Source organism: Hemibagrus wyckioides, linkage group LG17, assembly GCF_019097595.1.
Source record: "Hemibagrus wyckioides isolate EC202008001 linkage group LG17, SWU_Hwy_1.0, whole genome shotgun sequence".
NCBI lineage: Eukaryota > Metazoa > Chordata > Actinopteri > Siluriformes > Bagridae > Hemibagrus > Hemibagrus wyckioides.
The window spans coordinates 6,881,999-6,903,865 of record NC_080726.1 but is presented as its reverse complement, the minus strand read 5'-3'; the positions used below and the strand labels follow the sequence as shown (position 1 = coordinate 6,903,865).

At 40.7% G+C, this 21,867-nt stretch overlaps 2 protein-coding genes across 2 annotated transcripts; both read left to right on the top strand.

Annotated features, from left to right (window-relative positions):
• Positions 1-6,680: 6,680 nt before the first annotated feature.
• On the top strand, positions 6,681-7,631 carry LOC131368293 (putative gustatory receptor clone PTE03). Its single transcript, XM_058414307.1, has one exon. It carries the CDS (start codon positions 6,681-6,683, stop codon positions 7,629-7,631), a length of 951 nt encoding a protein of 316 aa, XP_058270290.1.
• A 5,530-nt stretch (positions 7,632-13,161) lies between these two features.
• On the top strand, positions 13,162-14,112 carry LOC131368292 (olfactory receptor 52N2-like). Its single transcript, XM_058414306.1, has one exon. It carries the CDS (start codon positions 13,162-13,164, stop codon positions 14,110-14,112), a length of 951 nt encoding a protein of 316 aa, XP_058270289.1.
• The last annotated feature ends 7,755 nt before the right edge of the window (positions 14,113-21,867 follow it).

Here is a 21,867-nt window from a genome sequence, read left to right as displayed (position 1 = left end):
AGAGTGAAGAGTGTGTGGGAAGGGTGTGTGGGGTCATCCACAATGCTGCTGGCTTTGCGGATGCAGTGTGCCGTGTAAATGTCTGTGATAGAGGGAAGAGAGAATCTTTTCAGCTGTCCTCACTATCCGCTGAAGGGTCTTGTGATTCGAGAGTGCAGTTCCCAAACCAGGCAGTGATGCAGCTGCTCAGGACACTTTCGATGATCCCTCTGTAGAACACAGTCAGGATGGTGGGAGGGAGATATTCTTTCCTCAGCCTCCTCAGGAAGTAGAGGCACTGCTGGGCTTTCTTGGTGATGGAGCTGGTGTTGAGTGACCAGGTAAAGTTCTCTGCCAGATGAACACCAAGGAATTTGGTGCTCTTGACGATCGCCACAGAGGATCTGTCGAAGAACAGCAGAGAATGGTCACTCTGAGCTCTCCTAAAGTCAACAACCATCTCTTTAATCTTGTCGATGTTCAGCGACAGGTTGTTGGCTCTGCACCAGGCTGTTAGTTGTTGCACCTCCTCTCTGTATGCTGACTCGTCGTTCTTGCTGATGAGACCCACCACGGTTGTGTCATCGGCAAACTTGACGATGTGGTTGGATCTGTGCATTGCTGCACAGTCGTAAGTCAGCAAAGTGAACAGCGGTGGACTGAGCACACAGCCCTGAGGAGCTCCAGTGCTCAGTGTGGTGGTGCTGGAGATGCTGTTCCCAACTGTCTGAGGTCTCCCAGTCAGGAAATCCAGGATCCAGTTGCAGAGAGAGGTGTTCAGGTCTAGCAGGCTCAGCTTCTTAATCAGCTGCTGAGAGATGATTGTGTTGAATGCTGAACTGAAATCTATGAACAGCATTCGAACGTAGGAACCATCTTATTAACCTTTGATTGTGGTTGTACATCCTAGATAAAAACACAAGAGGATTATGATCCGTGTACAGAACTATAGACCATAGGCTTGAGCCTATGTACACCTCAAAGTGCTGCAGAGCTAGAAGTAATGCCAGCGCTTCTTTCTCAATTATAGAATACTTTACCTGATGTTCATTTACCTTATGTGAGTAGTAGAACCGGATGATTTACTTCATTTCATCTTCCTGTAATAACACTGCTGATCCCCACACCACTTGCATCAATTTCCAGCTTAAAAGGTTTAGCAAAGACAGGGGCAACTAGAACAGGAGCAGAACAGAACAAGGCTTTCACATTAAAGCAAGTTGACAGTCATGAGACCACCTGAAGGTAGCAGCAGGGCTCAGCAATGAAGTTAGAGGCTCTGCAACAGAAGAAAAGTTTTTGCAAAACCTACGGTAATAGCCAACCATTCCTAAAAACCTACACAATTCACATCGAGTTGTGGGCACAGGAAAGTCAAGAATGGCCTTAATTTTAGCTTCCAGTGGGCAAACATTTCCATGACCAACTCTCATCCCAAGATAAACCACAGTGGCTTGTGCAAATTTACATTTTGCCAAGTTTAGCATCAAATTAGCCTCTTTTAACTTGGTAAACACCATTCGAAGAGACTCCACATAACCATGCCAATCACAAGAATGTATGACCAAATCATCCAAATAGGCTATGCAATTTGGTACACCAGCAAGAACCATATTAACAAGTCTTTTAAACATAGCAGATGAATTTTTTAACCCAAATGGAATCACTGTGTACTGTAAAAAAGCATCTGGAGTCATGAAAGCAGACAGCTCTGAATCTCTTGGAGTTAGTGGAACCTGCCAATTTCCTTTAAGAAGATCCAACTTGGTGACAAAACTGGGTTTACCTACCATATCAATGCAATCATCAATTCACAGCAGAGGAAATTAATCAGTCACAGTTATGGCATTGAGTTTTCTATAGTCTGTACAAAGTCTAAAAGTACCATCAGGTTTTGGCACCAACACACATGCTGAGCTCCACGGACTACAACTAGGGACAGCTAAACTATGTTCCAACTGCTTCACGATTGGTGGAATTAAGATGATAAGGATGTTGTTTGTCTGTGTGGGTATGTCCCTAAATATGTTAAATTACGAAAATATTTTAAAAATATTTTAAATTACTCCTTAATTAAAGCCACAATATCTCTGCACTGAAGGTCAGGTAAATGAGCAACCAATGAGAGACTATCAAACTCAAGAGTTTTTAAAATCTGGGAATTCATGAGTTGAGCACCTAACGAAGTTGAAGATTGCTTAACCAAGTGCTCATCAGACTCCATAGACTCAGCAATAGACACTACTTCTACAGCAGCTTTCTGTCCACCTTGCACAAGTTCAGCAACTGGAAGACCATCCACAGTCATTTCCCGATCTAGAAATGGCTTCAACATATTTATATGACACACACGACTCTTACGTTTCTAATCTGGCATATCAATGACATAATCAGTTTGACTCAACTTCTCTTTGATTATATATGGTCCTAGAAACTTTGAAGACAGAGCAGACCCAAGAATGGGTAAAAGAACCAGCACTATGTCAACAACTTTAAATTCACAAGACAAAACATCGCTTCATCTTAGCCTGAGACTTATCTAGCATTTTCTTTGCTTGCTCTCAAGCTCTGTGCCACCGCTTATGAAAAGCACTGCTATAATCTAAGACATTCTTATGCTCTACTTTATTAGACATGAATGTCTCTTTTAATACTTCTAATGGGCCTCTTGCAGAATGTCCAAAAACTAGCTCTGCTGGACTGAACCACAAAGATTCCTGAACTGTTTCTCGAGCAGCGAACAAAACCAATGGCACACCCTCATCCCAGTCTTTTCCACTGTCCATGAAAAACTTCTTCAACAATGGACTTAAGGGATTGATGAAATCATTCAAATGCGCCTTGTGACTCTGGATGGTATGGACTTAACATTTTATGTTGCACCCCTAGCATTTGAATGATATGTGAAAACAAAGTGGAAATAAAGTTAGATCCAGAGTGGTAACCTTGCACTCATTCAAATAAACCAAAACCTGTTCAGGCAGACAATTTTTAAAATCCTCTAGAAGCATTAATTCCCTCATTGCCTTCTGACTTTTAACGTTGCAAGCTGCAGTCCTCTTATCAAAAAGGAGAGCTTTCTCCCTAGCAAACTCCACATAAGTTTGTGTCTGTGTCTTTCTGAAGTTCCGAAACCTCTGATGATAAGCTTCAGGTACAAGCTCATATGCACAAAGAATTGCAGCTTTTAATGTGTCATAATCCATACTATTGGGTACAGACAGTGAAGAACAAACCTCCTGAGCTTTTCCAACCAGCTTACATTGGAGTAATAATGTCCACAACTCTTTTGGCCACTTTAGAGAATTAGCACTAAAGTATGTGTCAATTTCAGTCTCAAGGCACAAGTGCACTGTGTTTTGTAATGGCAAAAGAAGGGCTCAAATCCACAACCTCTTCTGGAATGGGTATAACTGTATGGGGAGCCAGAAGCTCAGGCTTAGGAACAGAGAGAGGAGGCAGACTCAGCTGGGTAAAAGACATGGGAGTAAACTCCTTTACCCTCAGATCTAATTCCTTTAACTGAATTTCCTTCTCCATATCCAGCTCCATATGACGGATCGCAAACTTCAATTCACATTCAGCCCTCCTTTGCGCCGCACGCTCCTCCTTTTCCAGTTCCAAGCGCCTTACGCGCACTTTTATACGGGCATCCCCTCAGGACCCAGAGGTCTGTGGAGAAAATGGTTCGAACCTAGGTAAGGTTTCCTTAGTTTTAGGGAGGTGCAATACAGACTCCCGTTCACCAGCCTCAACAGGAGTACTTAAGCCAATAACACTTACAGGGTCAACTGAAGGACCTAAAAGATGCAAGTCCACAAGTTTTTCAATCACCAGCCTTTTAATCTCTTTCTTTACCAGTTGCCTTGACTGGATTTCAAAATGGGCTACAATGTCTAACAAATTGTCTTTCCTACAATTGTCCAAACTGTCAAGAAAGGGAACACTCAAGAAGGCCTGCAGGTCCAATGTAGCCATGTTTAAAGAACTAGAAACTACAAGATCACGTTACCCATTTAGCCTAACCACACACCAAGCATGATAATCACTGAAAATACAGGATAGAAAAATAAAAAAATAAGGAATCCCGGATGAGCCCACACTTGTTACGACCCCGAGGTAGGCCTAGGGGAGACTCAGGGCCAGCAATGGGTGGTTTACCAAGCTGGCAGTGGGTGAAAGAGACCAACCGGGTCTAAACAGTGATAAACAGTGTAAACTGATACAAAAACAGTTTCTCAACACAACGCGTAGTGATTAGTTCATTTTACTGTGCTGTACAACAGAAAACACACGTATTTACAATATTTACAAATTTCAGAAAACAGACCGAATGCGGGGCTGGACAATGGCAGTGTTAAAGAAAAGAAACCAAATAAAACAAAATAATACTTCCCTAATGCCGCTTTTTTAATACATGCTAATCTACAAACAAAAGTGAAACCAAAAAACTACACTGCGCTTCCTTCACAAACTTAAATACAGGAGGTGGCACCTGCCCCTTTCCTAAGGTGTCTGGACAAAGTGACATCCTACGTGTTGCACAGTGTATGAACTCGCTCTTTCTTACCCGTCAGCACAATATGACCCAAATGCACAGCTGTACATACACTACAATACACCATGTACTCGAATACAAAAAAAGCAAGTGATTGAACACAAAAGTAGAAAAAAAACACGGCAAGCGGCCAGTTGCATCAAGTTCCCACAATTGGTTACACTGTAAAAACAAAGCCATCTTAACAACCAAAATACGTGCTGTGGCACGTTACAGTGGTCGAAATGACAATAAAAGCTTCTTGAATCTTGAAGTGACTCTACATGGCTTAGAAGGGAACGCAGGCTTCCTCCATGCATGGCTGCATAGCCATGATTTTCAAGCCCCACAATGGCCGAATAATTATAGGAGGCCAGGGAAAAAAGGCACGCCGATTAAAGATTATCGATACTTCAACATGGAGGTCGGGGAAAAACGGCAGCTGTCTACATGTGGGGGCACACAGACTGAAGCCAGCAAGTAGTCGTCAAGTTTAGAGTGAATGGAGCTAACTTCCTCTTCAGGCCAGTTTAAATTTAATTTAGCGACAGCTCGCATTAAAACTACGAGGAGCTCCTGGAAAGCCACTGACTGCGGTGGCAGATTAAGAGAGGAATGCCCCTCCACGCCTACCATGAGCTCCTCAGAGCCCAACGCAGACAACAAAATATCATCTTCCAGGTCGGGATAAATCAGTGCGAGCTCCCGAAACTGAAGCGGGGATATCGGAGTCAGGGGAGAGTACAAGGGAAAGGGCTTCCGCCAACTCAACCTGCGAACCCCAAGATCTAAGCCGCTGTGGCGCCTTGCTGGACATGGGACCCGAGCCAAGAGGTGCAGAAGCTTGGCCAGAAAATACAGACAAGCCAGATCAGAGCTAACGGAGAGGAAGCCTCTTGCAATGCACACAGCTGGCTTCCTCGAGAGCCGATCGGACATGCTCTTCTCAAAGAGCGTGTGTGTCATCCTCCGTGATAAAATGGGGGCATGGATGCACACACCTCTTAAAATTCTTGGTCGCCATAAAATCTTTATTTTCTCTCCTAGTCTTTAAATATCTTCTTGTTCCCTAATCTAGACAGACGGGACAAAAAATCGACACACAATCGACAGGGCACTTCCTAAAAGCAAAGAAGCTGGAGTGATGTGATGGAGATGCCTTTACATGGACTTACTGGCCTCTTATCGTGTATTCCTTTTTCACATGTCCTGTCTGAGGCTCTAAATTGGCATGTGTGCACACAGAGCTTTAGACACAACTTCCTCAATGATGTGTTACCATAGCACCAGTCATGACGCATCGTTGAGTTCCCTCGAAAGGGAACCCCAGCTTCACCTTGACCAACAAGTGGGGATTCTCCATCTGTGGTAATATTTACTGGGGTGGCCTTTCACTTAGTGGTCTTGCAGTGCTTCCACCACATGAAACATACCAAAATGAGGATCAATTGTTTCATCTGACATGCATTTTGCATAATTGATTGTATGATAATGCCAATGCTAGGTGCTGAAAATATTGATGACAGCTTAGTTATGGTGAAACATGCTAAAAATTTGCTTTTATCATAAACAAAGTGGATATAATCAGAGCAATTAAATTATGTATTTTAAGAAGAAACGGAAAAGAAAAATCTCAAACTTTGTTAGACATCATGTCGGGTGTTGTAAATGCAAAAAAAAAAGTCTCAGACAGAAACATACAGACACAGACATCTTACATAAGTCATTCCAGATCTTTAACTGAAGCTGTTAAACATGTGGGAATTATGGTGACCTAATAAGGGATGATGATGATTTTGTGGCAGCGTTTAACTTTACTGTATTATTTATATAATACAAAAATCCACCTAACAGACTTTAAGCTAACATGGATAATAAGTCCTATTATTATCCTGTTCAGTAAACATTGCTGATATCATCTGGTGACGTTTGAGTTGTGTGTTCTTTGGAGAACAGAGATGCATATAAATGTATCATGTCATGTCATGCCATTCAATTCTATTAACAACTAGAAGATCCTTTACAAGGTAAGGCTAATATAAAAGACATATCTATTCCATGACAGTAATTGGACTGATTTAAATGATGAAAATTGTGGATATGGTGTATTCTAGGGACATGTGCACACAAATTAGTAACTGATATTTTTTTCCACAGATTCTGAATGGAGCTACAACCTTGGAACAACACATTTAGTTTCACCCTTCAAATTGCTAAGTTTGATGTCACACCAGAAGCTATTTATTCTGTATTCTTTGCTGGATGTTTGATATATATTTTTGCTGTATGCTGTAATGTAACAATTTTAGCACTGATTGTTACCCAGCAAAGTCTTCACAAACCAATGTTTTACATATTGTTCAGCCTTCCTCTGGCAGATATAATAGGAATAACTTGTGCTCTTCCAAGAGTGCTTGTGGATATTGTAGCTCAAACAAATGTGGTTTATTACCCCACATGTGTCTTACAGGCCTTTTTGCTTCATATGTATGGAGGTAGTGTCCTTTTTATCCTGGCAGCCATGTCATTTGATCGCTACATTGCAATATGCAAGCCACTCAGATATAATTCAATAATGAATCGTTACACAGTTTGTGGTGTCATAACTGTTGCTTGGGGCCTTGATTTTCTCTTGATTCTTGTGTTGTTTGCCCTACAGGCAAGATTTCCAAAATGTAAGACATTTATTGTTAATGTCTACTGTGATAATGCATCCTTGCTTCAGCTTTCATGTGATGGTGATCTTACTGTGAACAATATCTATGGGTTAGGAATTACAGGTTTTATGCAAGGCATTAGTATGGCCATTCAGTTATTCTCTTATGTACAAATCCTTAAGGCCTGTATTTCTCACACACAAAATGAGGCTAGATTTAAAGCTTTAAACACATGTTTAGCACAGTTAATTTCCTTTATTATGTATGAAATAGTTTGTACTACTGCAATACTTTCATATCGTTTTGAGTATGTAAACCCCAATGCACGAAAGATATTTGGTATGTTGATTTTCACATTCCTTCCAGTTGTTAATCCAATTTTATATGGGATAAAAATAAGAGATGTTAGAAAAGCATTCATTGTTATATTGAGAAAACGAAAGGTTATGTGTACTTAAAAGAGACACATTAGACACTATTTCATGAACCAATGTATTCTTTAATAGAAATCACTCATGTATATGTGTGTGTATTTGTGTGTTTAGTGTGTATACATCATATTATATATGATAAGTAAACAGATAAAAGAATATAATAAATAAACCATTTTGCAGGAATTAACTAGAAAATAAAAGCAAATATTTTATATTATATTTTTATGTCTAATATAAAAGTGAATGCACTTGTAAATGTCTACTTTGTGCTTAAGTTTTTGATTTTTTAACAGAAATTGCAAACAGTAACATACTTTTTTATCCTTTCTAGTTGTTAAATTTATACATTTTCATGCAGTTTAAACAAATTAATTATCACACCTCTTAGTAAATAGCCAAACATACAGTAGTAGCGATACCCATTTGAGAATAGCGATATCTACCTTGGTTATGCTGAACAAACTGAAGTATAAATTTTAATAGCTCAGTCTTATATGATTGACACCCACATGGAGACAATTGTAGAAATGTTTAACTTTCAAACAGAGACATCATTGTAACCATTCATAGCCAGAACTAGTTTCTGTGTAAACATCCCATCTCCCACTCTTAGGCAAATGCCTATTGCTGTCAGTCAACAAGTACAGGCCATTCAACCCATAGAGTAAGCCTTTTTGTTTGTGCCAGAAATCTTGATGGATTTTCATGCCTGGTTGTCCAGCCCCAGCATTTTAAAAAGTAAGGTAAGCAGGCAGTATAGAAATGTTTTGCAACTTGTACTTCATTCAGTAATAAACAACAATAAATGTGTCAAAATGTGCTCTTTGAAGCCAAATCTGAATATTATAGAATCATTGTTATATAATAGACAATTTAACATTTACTAATGGTGATTTGTTTATTTACTGTACTTTGTAGAGAAGTAAAAAATGTTCACCCTTTTTTATTGGTCTGTTCCCGAAACCCAAAAATGCAGCTTTCTACAGCAAAGCTACTGTAACAGCTCCAGCCACCCCTCCTCAGCGGGCTGGTGGCACTCGTGTGTCGCTCACGTGTCTCACATTAGAAGAGACATTTATATTTGGCAGACGCTCTTATCAAGAGTCACTTACATTTATCTCATGTGTACAACTCAGCAAGTTTGCTACTTGCTCAGGACTTGCCCAGCAGTGGCTGCTTGGTTCCTAGGTTTGAAGTCATAACCTTCTGATCAGTAGCCCAACACTTTAACTACTAAACCACCACTTCCCCAGTGCTCTTCCGGCATCAGAGTCTGGACAAGGAGAGGTGGCACAATATTAAACATAACAATTAATACTGTAGTATGGAGCACCAGATTCAGTTGAGTGGTCAGAAAAGAGAGTCAGCAACCTTTCACTTCAGAGAACCCCAGCATCAATCTGAACAACAAGTGGGAATTCTCCCTCTTTGGTAGTATTTACTGTGGTGAATTTTTACTGATGTTTGCAGTGTTTCCACCACGTGAAACAAACCAACTTGAGGATCAATTGTTTTATCTGGTGTACAGTATCTTGATGAGGATCTTACAGGAACATTCCATCTAAATATCCTGCCCACAAATGGGGGTTTATTCTAAAGCTTGGGCATTGTGCACTGCAGGCCTGTCTACAGCCACAAATAGCATTTCTATGATCAGTGGGTCTGTGAAGGCAGTAAAACAGAATTAATTAATTTACCTAAATACAGCTCAGTATATCTGTATGGAAATGGATAATTGCATGTGTGATAATGCCAGTGCTAGATGCTGCAAATATGGAAGACAGTTATGGTAAAACATGCTGATGATTTGCTTTTATAATAAACAGAGTGGATATAATCAGAGGAATTAAAGCATGTATTTAATAAAAAGAAAAGGAAAAGAAAAAGCCATAACTTTCAGACAGACATCATGTTGGATGTTGAAAATGGAAAGCTAAAAAAACATGACTCAGACACAAACATGCAAACACAGACATCTTACATAAGTCATTCCAGATCTTTTACTGAAGCTATTAAACATGTGGAAATTATGATGACCCAAAAAAGATGATGATGATGATGATGATGATGATGATTCTGTAGCTGGCTCACCTACCTCAACCACGTTCTCACGCTCACAATCACCTGACTTTTGAATTGACACCACCTGCACCCAATTTCCTGCGAGTCTATTTAGAGCACTCGCTCGTGGAGGACAGCGGCGAGTATTAGTTCTGTTTTGGTTTTGTGCCGTGTGTGCTACTTTTCGTTCTCCTGCTCTGACAATAAAAAATCATCAGTTTGGATTATCCCTCTGTCTCTGTCTCTGGGTCTGATCGTGACAGAATACTCGCCCTAAAATAAAGACACGTACTACGAGAGCCTACCTGTGAGATGGAAGGTCAGCCTGATCAGTGACAGCCGCAAGCCGGGCCTCCTCCTACACCAGATCCAGTCGCGATGCCTCACCCCATGAAGACTTCTCTGCTCCCGAATCCATGGAGATGGACGAATACCACCTGTCCGGGAAGGAACATCAGCGCCGTATCCAGCAGGGCCTCTGCCTGTACTGAAGCTGATCACTCCATCCCCACCTGCCCAGTCCGTCCTCCACGCCCGGTGGTGAGTACCATCCATCTAAGCACAATATTCCAAAATCAACACTACCATGAAGCTACCTTAATTGTTGACTCCTGTGCTTTCCCCGTCAGCATACTCTTTGACTCAGGCACGTCCGGAAACTTCATCTCCTCCTGTATCCTTTCCAGCTTCCACATTCCATGACTAAAGAGCCTGACATGCTATCATATCACCACCATACAGGGAACACCGCTGGGTCGTGGACTGGTGTGGTGGATAACCCCGGAGCTCAAGCTGCGGCTCGGCTGTATGCATGAGGAGACGCTCTCCCTGTTAGCGTTGGAGGAAGCATGAGTGGACATTGTCCTAGGACGCCCTTGGCTCGCACTCCATCAACCCACCATCCGCTGGAGTAATGGGCAAATCGAGCAATGGAGCGACTACTGCTTCGGCTCTTGCCTCCGCGTGCTCCCGACCCCAACCTACACCTATCCTCCTGGGGTCGGCGAACATCGAGAGTCCGCCTACATGCACCGAGATAAACCTGCCTGCCGAATACAGAGATTATAGGGATGTGTTCAGTAAAGCCGCAGCCTCTAAGCTTCCACCACATCGGTCCTGGGATTGCGCTATCGACCTTCTGCCCAACGCCAAGATGCCCAAGGGGCACATTTACCCTCTGTCGGTCCCGGAACGTAAGGCCGGAGGCGCTCCACCTCTCTGGCGGCGTCCAGTTTCTTCTTTGTAGCAAAAAAGGATGGCAGCCTTCGACCATGTATAGACTATCGGAGTCTAAACGCCCAGATGGTGAAATTCGCCTACCCCTTACCTCTGATCCCAGCCCCCCTAGAAGAGCTACGTGGAGCTCGCGTCTTCTCTAAGTCCTCTCTCATGCACCAGCCATGTTCCAAGACTTTATGAACGAAATCTTCCGCGGCATGCTCCACCGGTTTGTCATCGTGTATATTGATGATATTTTAATTTACTCCCCCAACCGGTCGGAGCATGTGCATCACGTCTGCCAAGTACTCGAGTGCCTCCGCCATCACCACCTCTTTCTCAAACTGGAGAAGTGCGGGTTCCACCAGACTAGTTTCATTTTTGGGTTACGTCATCTCTCTGGCAGGCATCCGGATGGACCAGTCTAAAGTAGTGGCGGTGAAGGACTGGCCGCAGCCGCAAACCATTAAGGAGCTACAGCGTTTCTTGGGGTTCGCGAATTTCTACCGTCGCTTCATAAAAAATTATAGCATGCACACTGCCTTCCTCACTACTCTGTTAAGTGGACAACCTAAGTCCCTCAGATGGACAAGCTCCGTGGTCGAAGCCTTGCTGGGCCTCAGCACACATCCACCTGCGCCACGCAATCCGCAGGCAAAAGGAACAAGCTGACACTAGGCACAGGGAGGCACCGAGCTACAGTCCTGGCGATCGAGTCTGTCTATCAACGCGAGATCTTCGCCTCAAACTCCCCTGCAAGAAGCTCAGTCCTCGCTACGTCGGACCATTCGAAGTCCAGAGGCACATTAATGACATCTCCTACGAGCTCATTCTCCTGGCACACTACCGGATCGCGCCCACCTTCCATGTCTCTCTTTTGAAACATTTCACTAACACTGCTCTCTCTCCTCCCACAGAGCCCGCGATCGACCTGCTCCCAGAGGCCACGGTCAGCCCCGCCGTTGCTCTCGGACGTCTGGAGACGCCCGTGGGGGGTACTGTCACAGGCTTGCCTACCTCAACCACGTTCTCACGCTCACAATCACCTGACTTTTGAATTGACACCACCTGCACCCAATTTCCTGCGAGTCTATTTAGAGCACTCGCTCGTGGAGGACAGCGGCGAGTATTAGTTCTGTTTTGGTTTTGTGCCGTGTGTGCTACTTTTTGTTCTCCTGCTCTGACAATAAAAAATCGTCAGTTTGGATTATCCCTCTGTCTCTGTCTCTGGGTCTGATCATGACAGTAGTAGCGTATAAGTGTATTGTATTATTTATAGAATACTCAAAACCCACCTAATGCACTCAAAAAATAATATGCTAGATTTATTTAAAAATAGGGTGCATCAATTTTGAAGCACCTTTTTGAGTAATTTTCAAATGGAATTTTGAGCAATTTTAACTAAAAACCTTTAGTAGGTGATGCTTAAACATTTGAATATCCCAGCAAACATTTTTGCTGAAATTTATTGATTGGTGGAACAAAATATTTTAAGTAGGTTTTACTAATAAATGTAAACTATTTCCACCATAAAAGTTTTGTTTAATCCACTATAGAATTTAAGCTAATCAATATTATTAATTTTAAGTTCTTGAATACCGAGCTATTAATTAAATAGTTATATATTACAACGAGAGGAAGAAATAACAGTCAATTAAAGAATATTAAAATACTTCTTCATTTATTTTTGTCTTATAACATTGTTCAGTTGAACATATGTTCAGCAATTTACACCTTTAATACAAATATGCATCTTTGAAATATATATTATTTAACAACAGTAAACATTATGTAAGAACAGTATGCTTATGGGTTTGTGTTTATCATTCTATGCATCTTTGAATTGTGCTCAGCAATGTCTTCTTGATCTAACTGAAGCTTTAAATTAAGTAATGTTCAAAGCTAAATGTTTTACATAAAATCTATTTGATTTAATAAGTCATATTTGCTAAGGGCAGACATCAGTTTTTACAGTGTGGTCTTTAAGCTGTGTATCATAAGTCCTACTATTAACCTTGTCAGTAAACAATGCTGATATCCTCTGGTGACATGTGAGTTGCATGTTCTTTGGCGGACACAGATGCATATAAATGCATCATGTCATTCAATTCTATTAACAACTAGAAGATCCTTTACAAGGTAAGGCTAATATAAAAGACATATCTATTCCATGACAATAATTGGACTGATTTAAATGATGAAAATTGTGGATATGGTGTATTCTAGGGACATGTGCACACAAATCAGTAACTGATATTTTTCCCACAGATTCTGAATGGAGCTACAACATTGGAACAACACATTTAGTTTCACCCTTCAAATTGCTAAGTTTGATGTCACACCAGAAGCTGTGTATTCTGTATTCTTTGTTGGATGTTTGATATATATATTTGCTGTATGTTGTAATGTAACAATTTTAGCATTGATTGTTACCCAGCAAAGTCTTCATAAACCAATGTTTTACATTTTGTTCAGCCTTCCTCTGGCAGATCTAATTGGAATCACTTGTGCTCTTCCAAGGGTGCTTGTGGATATTGTAGCTCAAACAAATGTGGTCTATTACCCCACATGTGTCCTACAGGCCTTTTTGCTTCATATATATGGAGGTAGTGTACTTTTTAACCTGGCAGCCATGTCATTTGATCGCTACATTGCAATATGCAAGCCACTCAGATATAATTCAATAATGAATCATTACACAGTTAGTGGTGTCATAACTGCTGCTTGGGGCCTTGATTTTCTCTTGATTTTTGTGTTGTTTGCCTTACAAGCAAGATTTCCAAAATGTAAAGCATTTATTTTTAATGTCTTTTGTGATAATTCATCATTGTTACAGCTTTCATGTGATGGTGATTTTACTGTGAACAACATCTATGGGTTAGGAATTACAGGATTGATACAGATAATTAGTGTGAGTATTCAATTATTCTCTTATGTACAAATCCTTAAGGCCTGTATTCCTCATACACAAACTGATGCTAGAATTAAGGCTGTAAACACATGTTTAGCACAGTTAATTTCCTTTATTATGTTTGAAATAGTTTCTACTACTGCAATACTTTCATATCGTTTTCAGAATGTACACCCTAATACACGAAAGATATTTGGTATGCTGACTTTCACATTCCTTCCGATTGTTAATCCAATTGTATATGGGGCAAAAACAAAAGACATTAGAAAAGCGTTCTTTGTAGTTTTAAAAAAACGTAAGGTTATGTTCACTTAATAAAAACACATAAGATGTTATTACAAAAACCAACGTTTCATAAAACAGTGTATTATTTTAAGAGAAATTGGTATATGTATGTGTATGTGTTTATTGCATGTAATACATTGTACTATATAACATACAGAATAGATTAGATAAAGATAGGTAAAAGAAAATTAATGACTAAAGCATTTGGCTCATTTTTTGCATTAAAAAATAAAGATATACCTTTGATATACTTTCCAGTGGTACAAATCGTATTATCGTACCTTCATTGTCATGCTGTATAAACAAATGAATCATTTGAGTCTGTTGTATAGGTTAGTCAGGTTTTAAAGTTCTGTGTCTTTTTGTGACTGTTGAACAGGGTGATAGGTCTAACCTCCAAACAATACACACATTTCCATAACAATGGTGGGACGATAAAGACAGCATACATCTTCTACATTAAAATCATTATGTTTATACCCAAATAACACACTTTTGTAATGTGAACTTCATTGCTTACTCATTTACCCACAAAGACAAAAGTTTTGCTTGTTTTATAAATCATTCACATTTACACCAGGATATAGATCATCAGCCTTACTGAAGAAAAAGAATAAAACAAAACAAAAAAGACCCTGAAAAGTTCCATGTTATGTAACAGATGTCATCTTCAAAATACATTCATTTTTTTTAGTATGTAATTCATCAGATTTGAAAATAGCTCTATCTACCTTTCAAATTCAAGTTGATTTGAGTATGAGTTGTAGTGAAATGCTTTTTATGACTGTCTTTGCTTCAAGAGAAGAATAGAATAAATTTGATGTGTATAGACATAAAAATTACAGGGATATAAATAAAATAAATATTTAAGGAAAATAACAATATAAAACTAACAGGGTAATAGAAATATAAAAAAATATGATAAATTGCAAAAATCTAATAAGGTAATATATATATATATATATATATATACCTGACCCCTCACCAGCGCCCTCACTCTCCCGAGTATTAATTTAGATCACCTGCACCTCATCAGTTAATCACCTCCACTCACCTATTTAAGAGCACCCTCTTCACGTCAACCCTGTCTGGTCTCGTATAGACACTGACACCATATCGAGCTGACACCTGGCAGCATTAGCCACATAGCTACCGCTAGTGTGGCATTTTTTCCCGACTGCTACTTTCTCCTCCTTATTTCCCTCCACGCTCGCTTCTCTCCCCGACTCTACTTACTTCCGTACACGGCATCTGCATCTCCCTTCAGCTCCGGCTTCCAGCTCTCTCCATAAGCTGAGTATTCTCCACACTCCTTTTTTCCACCCACATTATTATTAATAAACATACCCCTTCCGGGGTTTAAAAGCTCCATTGCCTGTTCCTCTCTGGTGTGTTTCTGACAATAGCTCTGAAAAAAAGAGACCACTGCCCAATCTCTTGAACCCTATTGAAAATGTCTCTGGAATGTCATGAAGAGGAAGATGGATGATCACAAACCATCAAGCAAAGCTGAGCTGTTTGCTTTTTTGCCAAAAGAGTGGTATAAAGTTACTCAACAGCAATGTGAAAAACTGGTGGAGAGCATGGAGCCAAAACGCATGCAAATCGGGCTTATTCCAGCAAATTGGTTACAAAGTATTTGCATTTTGTTTTATTTGAGTTATTAAAGCTCTGCAAATACTGCATGATCTTGGGTTATTTTGATATCTTGTCATTTCCTTTAAATATACAGTCTAAATAAAAATAGTTATATTTTGAATTGAGAAGAAATATTGTCAGCAGCTCACAAAAAAATGACACAAAACTGTTCATCTCACCAATACATGCACCTGTAAGAAAAAATAGTGGGAAGAAGCTCCTCCTCATTTTCTCTGTGTTTGCCTTCAAGGAGCGAAAACATTTCCCTGACCTGAACAGAGAGAAGAGTCCATTGTTGGGATGGCTAAAATCCTTCATTATCTTCCTGGCCTTGATCCAGCACTGCTTTCTATATATAGTCTCCAGATCAGGAACCTCTGTGCAGATGGTACACTCAGCTGATCGCACCACAGTCTGGAGAGCTTGCCTGTCCTGCTTGGTGCTGTTTCCAAACCAGGCTGTGATGCTTCCCATCAGGATGCTTTCAATGGTGCAGGTGTAGAATGTGTTTAGCACCTTTGAGGGCAGTTTATAGTCCTTTAGGCATCTGAGATGGTAAAGACGTTGCCAGGCCTTCTTCACTAGGGTGTTGACGTGACAGGACCATGACAGGTCCTTCTGATGTGAACACCTAGGTACCGGAAACTGTCCACTCTCTCCACTGGGGTCCCATTGATAGTGAGGGGCTGGCAATTTCTCTCCTGCTTTGTATTGAAGTCCAGTATCAGCTCCTTAGTCTTGCTGACTTTCAGGAGGAGATTGTTGTCCTGGCACCATGACAACAGGTTTTTAATCTCCTCCAGGTAGGCTGTCTCATTGTTGTTGGAGATCAGGCTCACCATCACAGTATCCTCCGTAAACATTATGATGTTGGTGGAGCTGGAAGTGGTCACAGGTGTGACAGTGAGTACAGCAGGGGCTCAGAACACAGCCCTGGGGGGCTCCAGTGCTGAGAGTGAGTGAGGGTGAGACATGGTTGCCCACCCATACTGCCTGTGGTCTGTCCATCAGGAAGTCGGAGATCCATCGACACAGGGATGGGCTGAGGCCCAGGATCTCCAACTTAGTGGTGATTATGGAGGGAATTATGGTGTTGAACGCTGAACTGTAGTCAACAAACAGCATTTTAACATAATTCCCCTTTCTGCTGTTCAAGTGGCTCAGGGCTGTGTGAGATGGCATCCTCAGTAGATTGGTTTTGACGGTATGCGAATTGTAGCAGGTCCAGCGTGTCAGGTAGGGAAGAAGTGATGAAGTCCCTTATTAGTCTTCTGAAGCACTTCATCACTACTGAGGTCAGGGCTACTGGGCAGTAGTCTATGAAAATAATGTGGTTACCATGAAAAAAATGTGGTATAAACTTTTAGTCTTATTTGATTGAATATGAATCAATTGTAGAAACCTTTGGCTTGTAAACAAAACCTGGTTCAGGTCTGGAGATTGGGCTGGCCATGATGACAGAGTTTTGATGTGATGGTCCTCCATCCACACCTTGACTGACCTGGCTGTGTGGCATGTAGCATTGTCCTGCTGGAAAAACCAATCCACAGAGTTGGAGAACATTGTCATAGAAGAATGAAGCATGTTTTCTTCCAGGACAGCCTGGAACCCTCTACAGTCCAATTCTCATCTTTTGCAAACCTCATCCTAGCTCTTTTTTTGCCCTAGGAGCCTGTTTCGAACCATCCTCATCATGGACTTCACCCCAGCTACTGTTTACCATTTTTTTTTGTAGGTCACTTGATGTCATCCTATGGTTGTTGAGTGACATTCAAATGAATATGTGGTCATCATGGTCAGAGGAGAGTCATTTGCACCCTCTGCCGGTCTGTAGCTTTGTTGTCTCCAAAGTTTACAGCTTGACCTTGTTTTTATGAACCACTGATTTTTTTATTTATTTTATTTTAAGGATGAAAACAACCTGGCAATCTCTTCTTTTCACTTCTTTTCCTGACTCAGAACTTTTCTTTTCAACTCTTTTGGCATGGTCAATATTTATTGTTTGACTCCAGTTACTTTTGAGGTACTACTAGCACTGTTTTGCCAACAGCAGTGTTTCTTATACTTTTCCTCATTAAATAAGATTTGATTCAGGTGATCACCCAATCAGTACTTCATTGAAAGACACTGAAATGGAAAGGCTGGCATAGAGATGCTGATTTAAGAACAATTCACAGTGGTCTCTTAATTTTTCCCATATATTGTCAGTTGTCGACAACTTACACCTCACAACCTCACAATATGAGATCTTACCTGTTCAGAATGTTGAAGCAGTGGTCCTAAATCTTTCATGTGTTTTTGTATAGAGGTTTCTAGATTACAGGACATTTACACAATTACAAGAAATCTACACCAGGTTACGTATGAAGGTAACTGTGCCATGGCTGACCCTATGGGAACTCTCCTTGGAGAAGTGGTGTCTGAAGCTCTTCATAAAATCATGACAATTTATTGGCTAAGACTTTTCCAAGTCTTCTTACACCGGCAGATGAAGGCTTGGGTGGATGGAACTGATACCTCCTTTTCCTGGGTAGGGAAGAGGGGAGGCTGGTAGCCAAGGCAACACTGAAAAGGAGAAAGTCCTGTGGCAGTGTTGGGCAGGGAGTTATGGACATATTCCACCCAAGGGAGAAACCTGCTCCAAGATGTGGGGTCCAACGAGGCCATGCATCTAAGAGTACTCTCCAAATTCTGATTAGTCCTGTCAGTCTGTCCATTAGTTTGAGGATGATACCCAGAGGACAGGCTTGGTGAAGCATCAACTAGCCTGCAAAAAGCCTTCCAGAATTGGGCAGAGAACTGTGGCCCACTGTCGGACACAATATCAAAGGGGAGCCCATGAAGGCGAAAGGCATGAAGCACAAGGAGTTGTGGTAGGGGAACAAAGTGGACAGCTTTAGAGAAACAATCCCCCACCATCATGATGCAAGAGTTCCCCTCAGAAACCGGAAGGCCAGTGACGAAATCGAGGGCTATGTGGGACCAAGGACAGTGGGGGACAGGAAGAGTTCTGAGGAGGCCTGCAGGGGGTAAGTAGGGAGACTTCAGGTTCCTGATGCAAATATCACATGCAGCCACAAACTGGAGGACCTCCTCCTTCATGTTGTCCCACCGGAAGCGTTGCTGAATCAAGTAGAGGTTATGGGCCCCTCCCGGGAGGTAGGAAAGCTTGGAGTTGTGTCCCCATTCAAGAACTTCTGGGCACATGGAAGCAGGTACAAACAGGTGATTAGGGAGAACATTGCTAGGGCCAAGCTCATGTTCCAGGGCCTCTCTGACCTTTTCTTCTATATCCAGAACAATAGCTGCCACAAGGCACTGAGAAGGTAAGACAGTTTCTATGGATGACCGTTCTTGGAGAGAAGCAAACTGTTGTGAGAGAGCATCCAACTTGATGTTCTTAGAGCCAGGTCGGTAGGAAATAGTGAAATAGAACCTCAAGAACAACATGGACCACTGGGCTTGGTGAGCATTGAGTCTCTTAGCAGTTTTTAGATACTCGAAGTTCCAACGTGGGCTCCAATCAACACCAATATTCCTGATCCAGTCAATATGAGGGTTGTGCCGGATTAGCCAAGGGAGTCTGAGAATGATAGGGGCATGCAATCTTTTCATCACAAGCAACAAAAGCATCTCATTGTGGTTGCTGGAAACCCTTAACTGGAACAGAGTGGTGGGTGATGGGTTCAAAGATGCTGCCATGAAGAGCTTGGATGGGGAGAGGACATTGCAGAGGGACTGAAGGAATCTTGAGTTCGGCCACCATGGAGGTACAGATCAGTTCTTGGTCAGCTCCAGAGTCAACGAATGCCTTAGAAAACTGGGTTCTGTTGTTGTGGGAGAAGCAAATGTCAAGACAAGAAGGGGTTGTTGAGGCCCCGTTTGAGGCTGGGTCTTCTAGTGCCCCCAACCACACTAGGGGGCCTTTCTTTAAAAGGGCAGTTCTGGTGAAAGTTCCCACCTTTACCACAATAAAACCCTTTCCCTGAGTCGATGTTGGACTTCCTCCAGATAGATGCGAGTGCAGTCCACCTGCATGGACTCAGGTGAGGTGGAGGAGTGCTCTCTGTGGGGTGAGTCCTATTCCATATTTGGCATAGTGGTCAGTATGTTGCTGGGCATGATCATTTAATATAGTATGATTATGAAAAATGCCCAGTCATCAATATTTATTTATTTATTTATTTATTTATTTATTTATTTATTTATTTATTTACAGCCTTGTTGATATACAGATGGTTCAAAAACTGGGGCCATGCAAATATATGATAACAACTCTTCAAATCAAAATTGTACTTAATTTGTTAAATATACTGTATATTTAAACTTGATAAAAATATATCAAAAAAGATAAGGCCACACATCATAAAATAGAAAATCAGTAGGTTGACCCTGCATCTGCCTCCCTATCAGCATCTATGGGACATGGTCTGTATGCTCCATTACCCCGACCAGGATAAAGCGCTTACTGATGAATGTCACAATATAGTAGCTCCAATCACAATTGAAATGAATATGTATTTCTTATTATTAATGCAATCTGAACAAAGTTAAGTTTCACCACTTCTTAATTTTTTGATTTGCAGCAAACTTTTCAAAGACCAGCCAAAATTATTGAGATTTTGCATGCAAGTACAAATTGTAATGGTTATGTAGAAAAAAGAGGAAAAGGATATATTTTAAAAATAAATTACTTACAGGGGCACTGCTGAGACATTGCTTACAGGTACTGTGGTTAAGGCCCTGACTTACTGATCAAAAAGTTGTTAAAATCCCAGCAAGAACAAGCTCCCACTATTGGGCCCTTGAGCATGGCATGTTTGGATAATGTACTAGTACAGATGGGTGACAAAGTAAAGGTGAAAAATAAAATACTGAAACGCCAGCACGCCATGGAGACAGACCCATACACAGGATTCCACGAAGCACAGCTTTATGTCACACAGACAGATAGACATGGGGAAGACGAAACTAATCACTAGACTAACATAACACTAACTAAACTAAAACAAACAAAACCTCTAACATAAACTGACAATAGGTCAGTCAGGATTGAAATGTTTCATCATACGATAGCAAAGATCATTAAGAAGAACATTATTAATTTGGAGTAAGTCTTCTCTCTAAGAGGTTAAGTGGGTCCAAACCATGCCAGTACAATGAAAACAAAGAAAGAAATACAACACTATATTATGCTATAATATTTGTAGTATTTGTGGCTACTAATTTTATAATATTTAACATGTAAACATTCATTCATATTTGGGTATTCAAAGTGAAGATGCCAACACTGTGGACTCTCAGTCAAACAACTGTGGACTCAAACAATCTCCTAATTAATAGATACAATAACATTCTACATATGCTGTACCTGCATCACACAACTCCAACTGACTGTATATGACTGTAGAAAGGACATTGTTCATAATCACACTTTCCGGTGTTTATAATAATTTATATTCTTACTCTTTGGTGTCACCCAAATGAGGATGTGGTTCCCTTTCGAGTCTGGTTCCTCTCTAGGTTTCTTCCTCATACCATCTAAGGGAGTTTTTCTTTGCCACAGTCGCCTCAAGCTTGCTCACTAGGGATGATTTTGTCTAACATTAATCTAGGACTTTTGTGCTATGTTTCATATGTTCTGTAAAGCTGCTTTGAGACAATTGTTAGAAGTGCTCTACAAATAAAATTGAATTGAATTGAACTGAAATAATACAATTAGAAACAGACCCAATGCTAAAATAAGGAGCAATAAGAAAAGGAAAATAGTTATAATAAACAGTAAAATGATGCCATAGAAGAATAACCTTGGCTAAACAACCTTTTATTTAATTGTTCTTGATCCAATTATATAAAAGATCATTGTTGTGAAAATGATTATTCACATTCAAAATAGTAGCTAGACAAAGGCTTAACAAACCTTGGACTGACTGATTCTATAGGCAAACAAAAATGTTTTGTTTTATATTTGTTACAATTATTTTCTCTTTAAACATTTTAGTCTAAAACCCTTTTCTGGCACCTTTATTTGTGAAACAATTGTTAATAAATAAATAAATATTTATAAATGTTTAATTACATATTACATTGCAGTATATGGAATGAATAATCATTAAACACTAAATAATGTGTTGGTGTTGTTTGTTA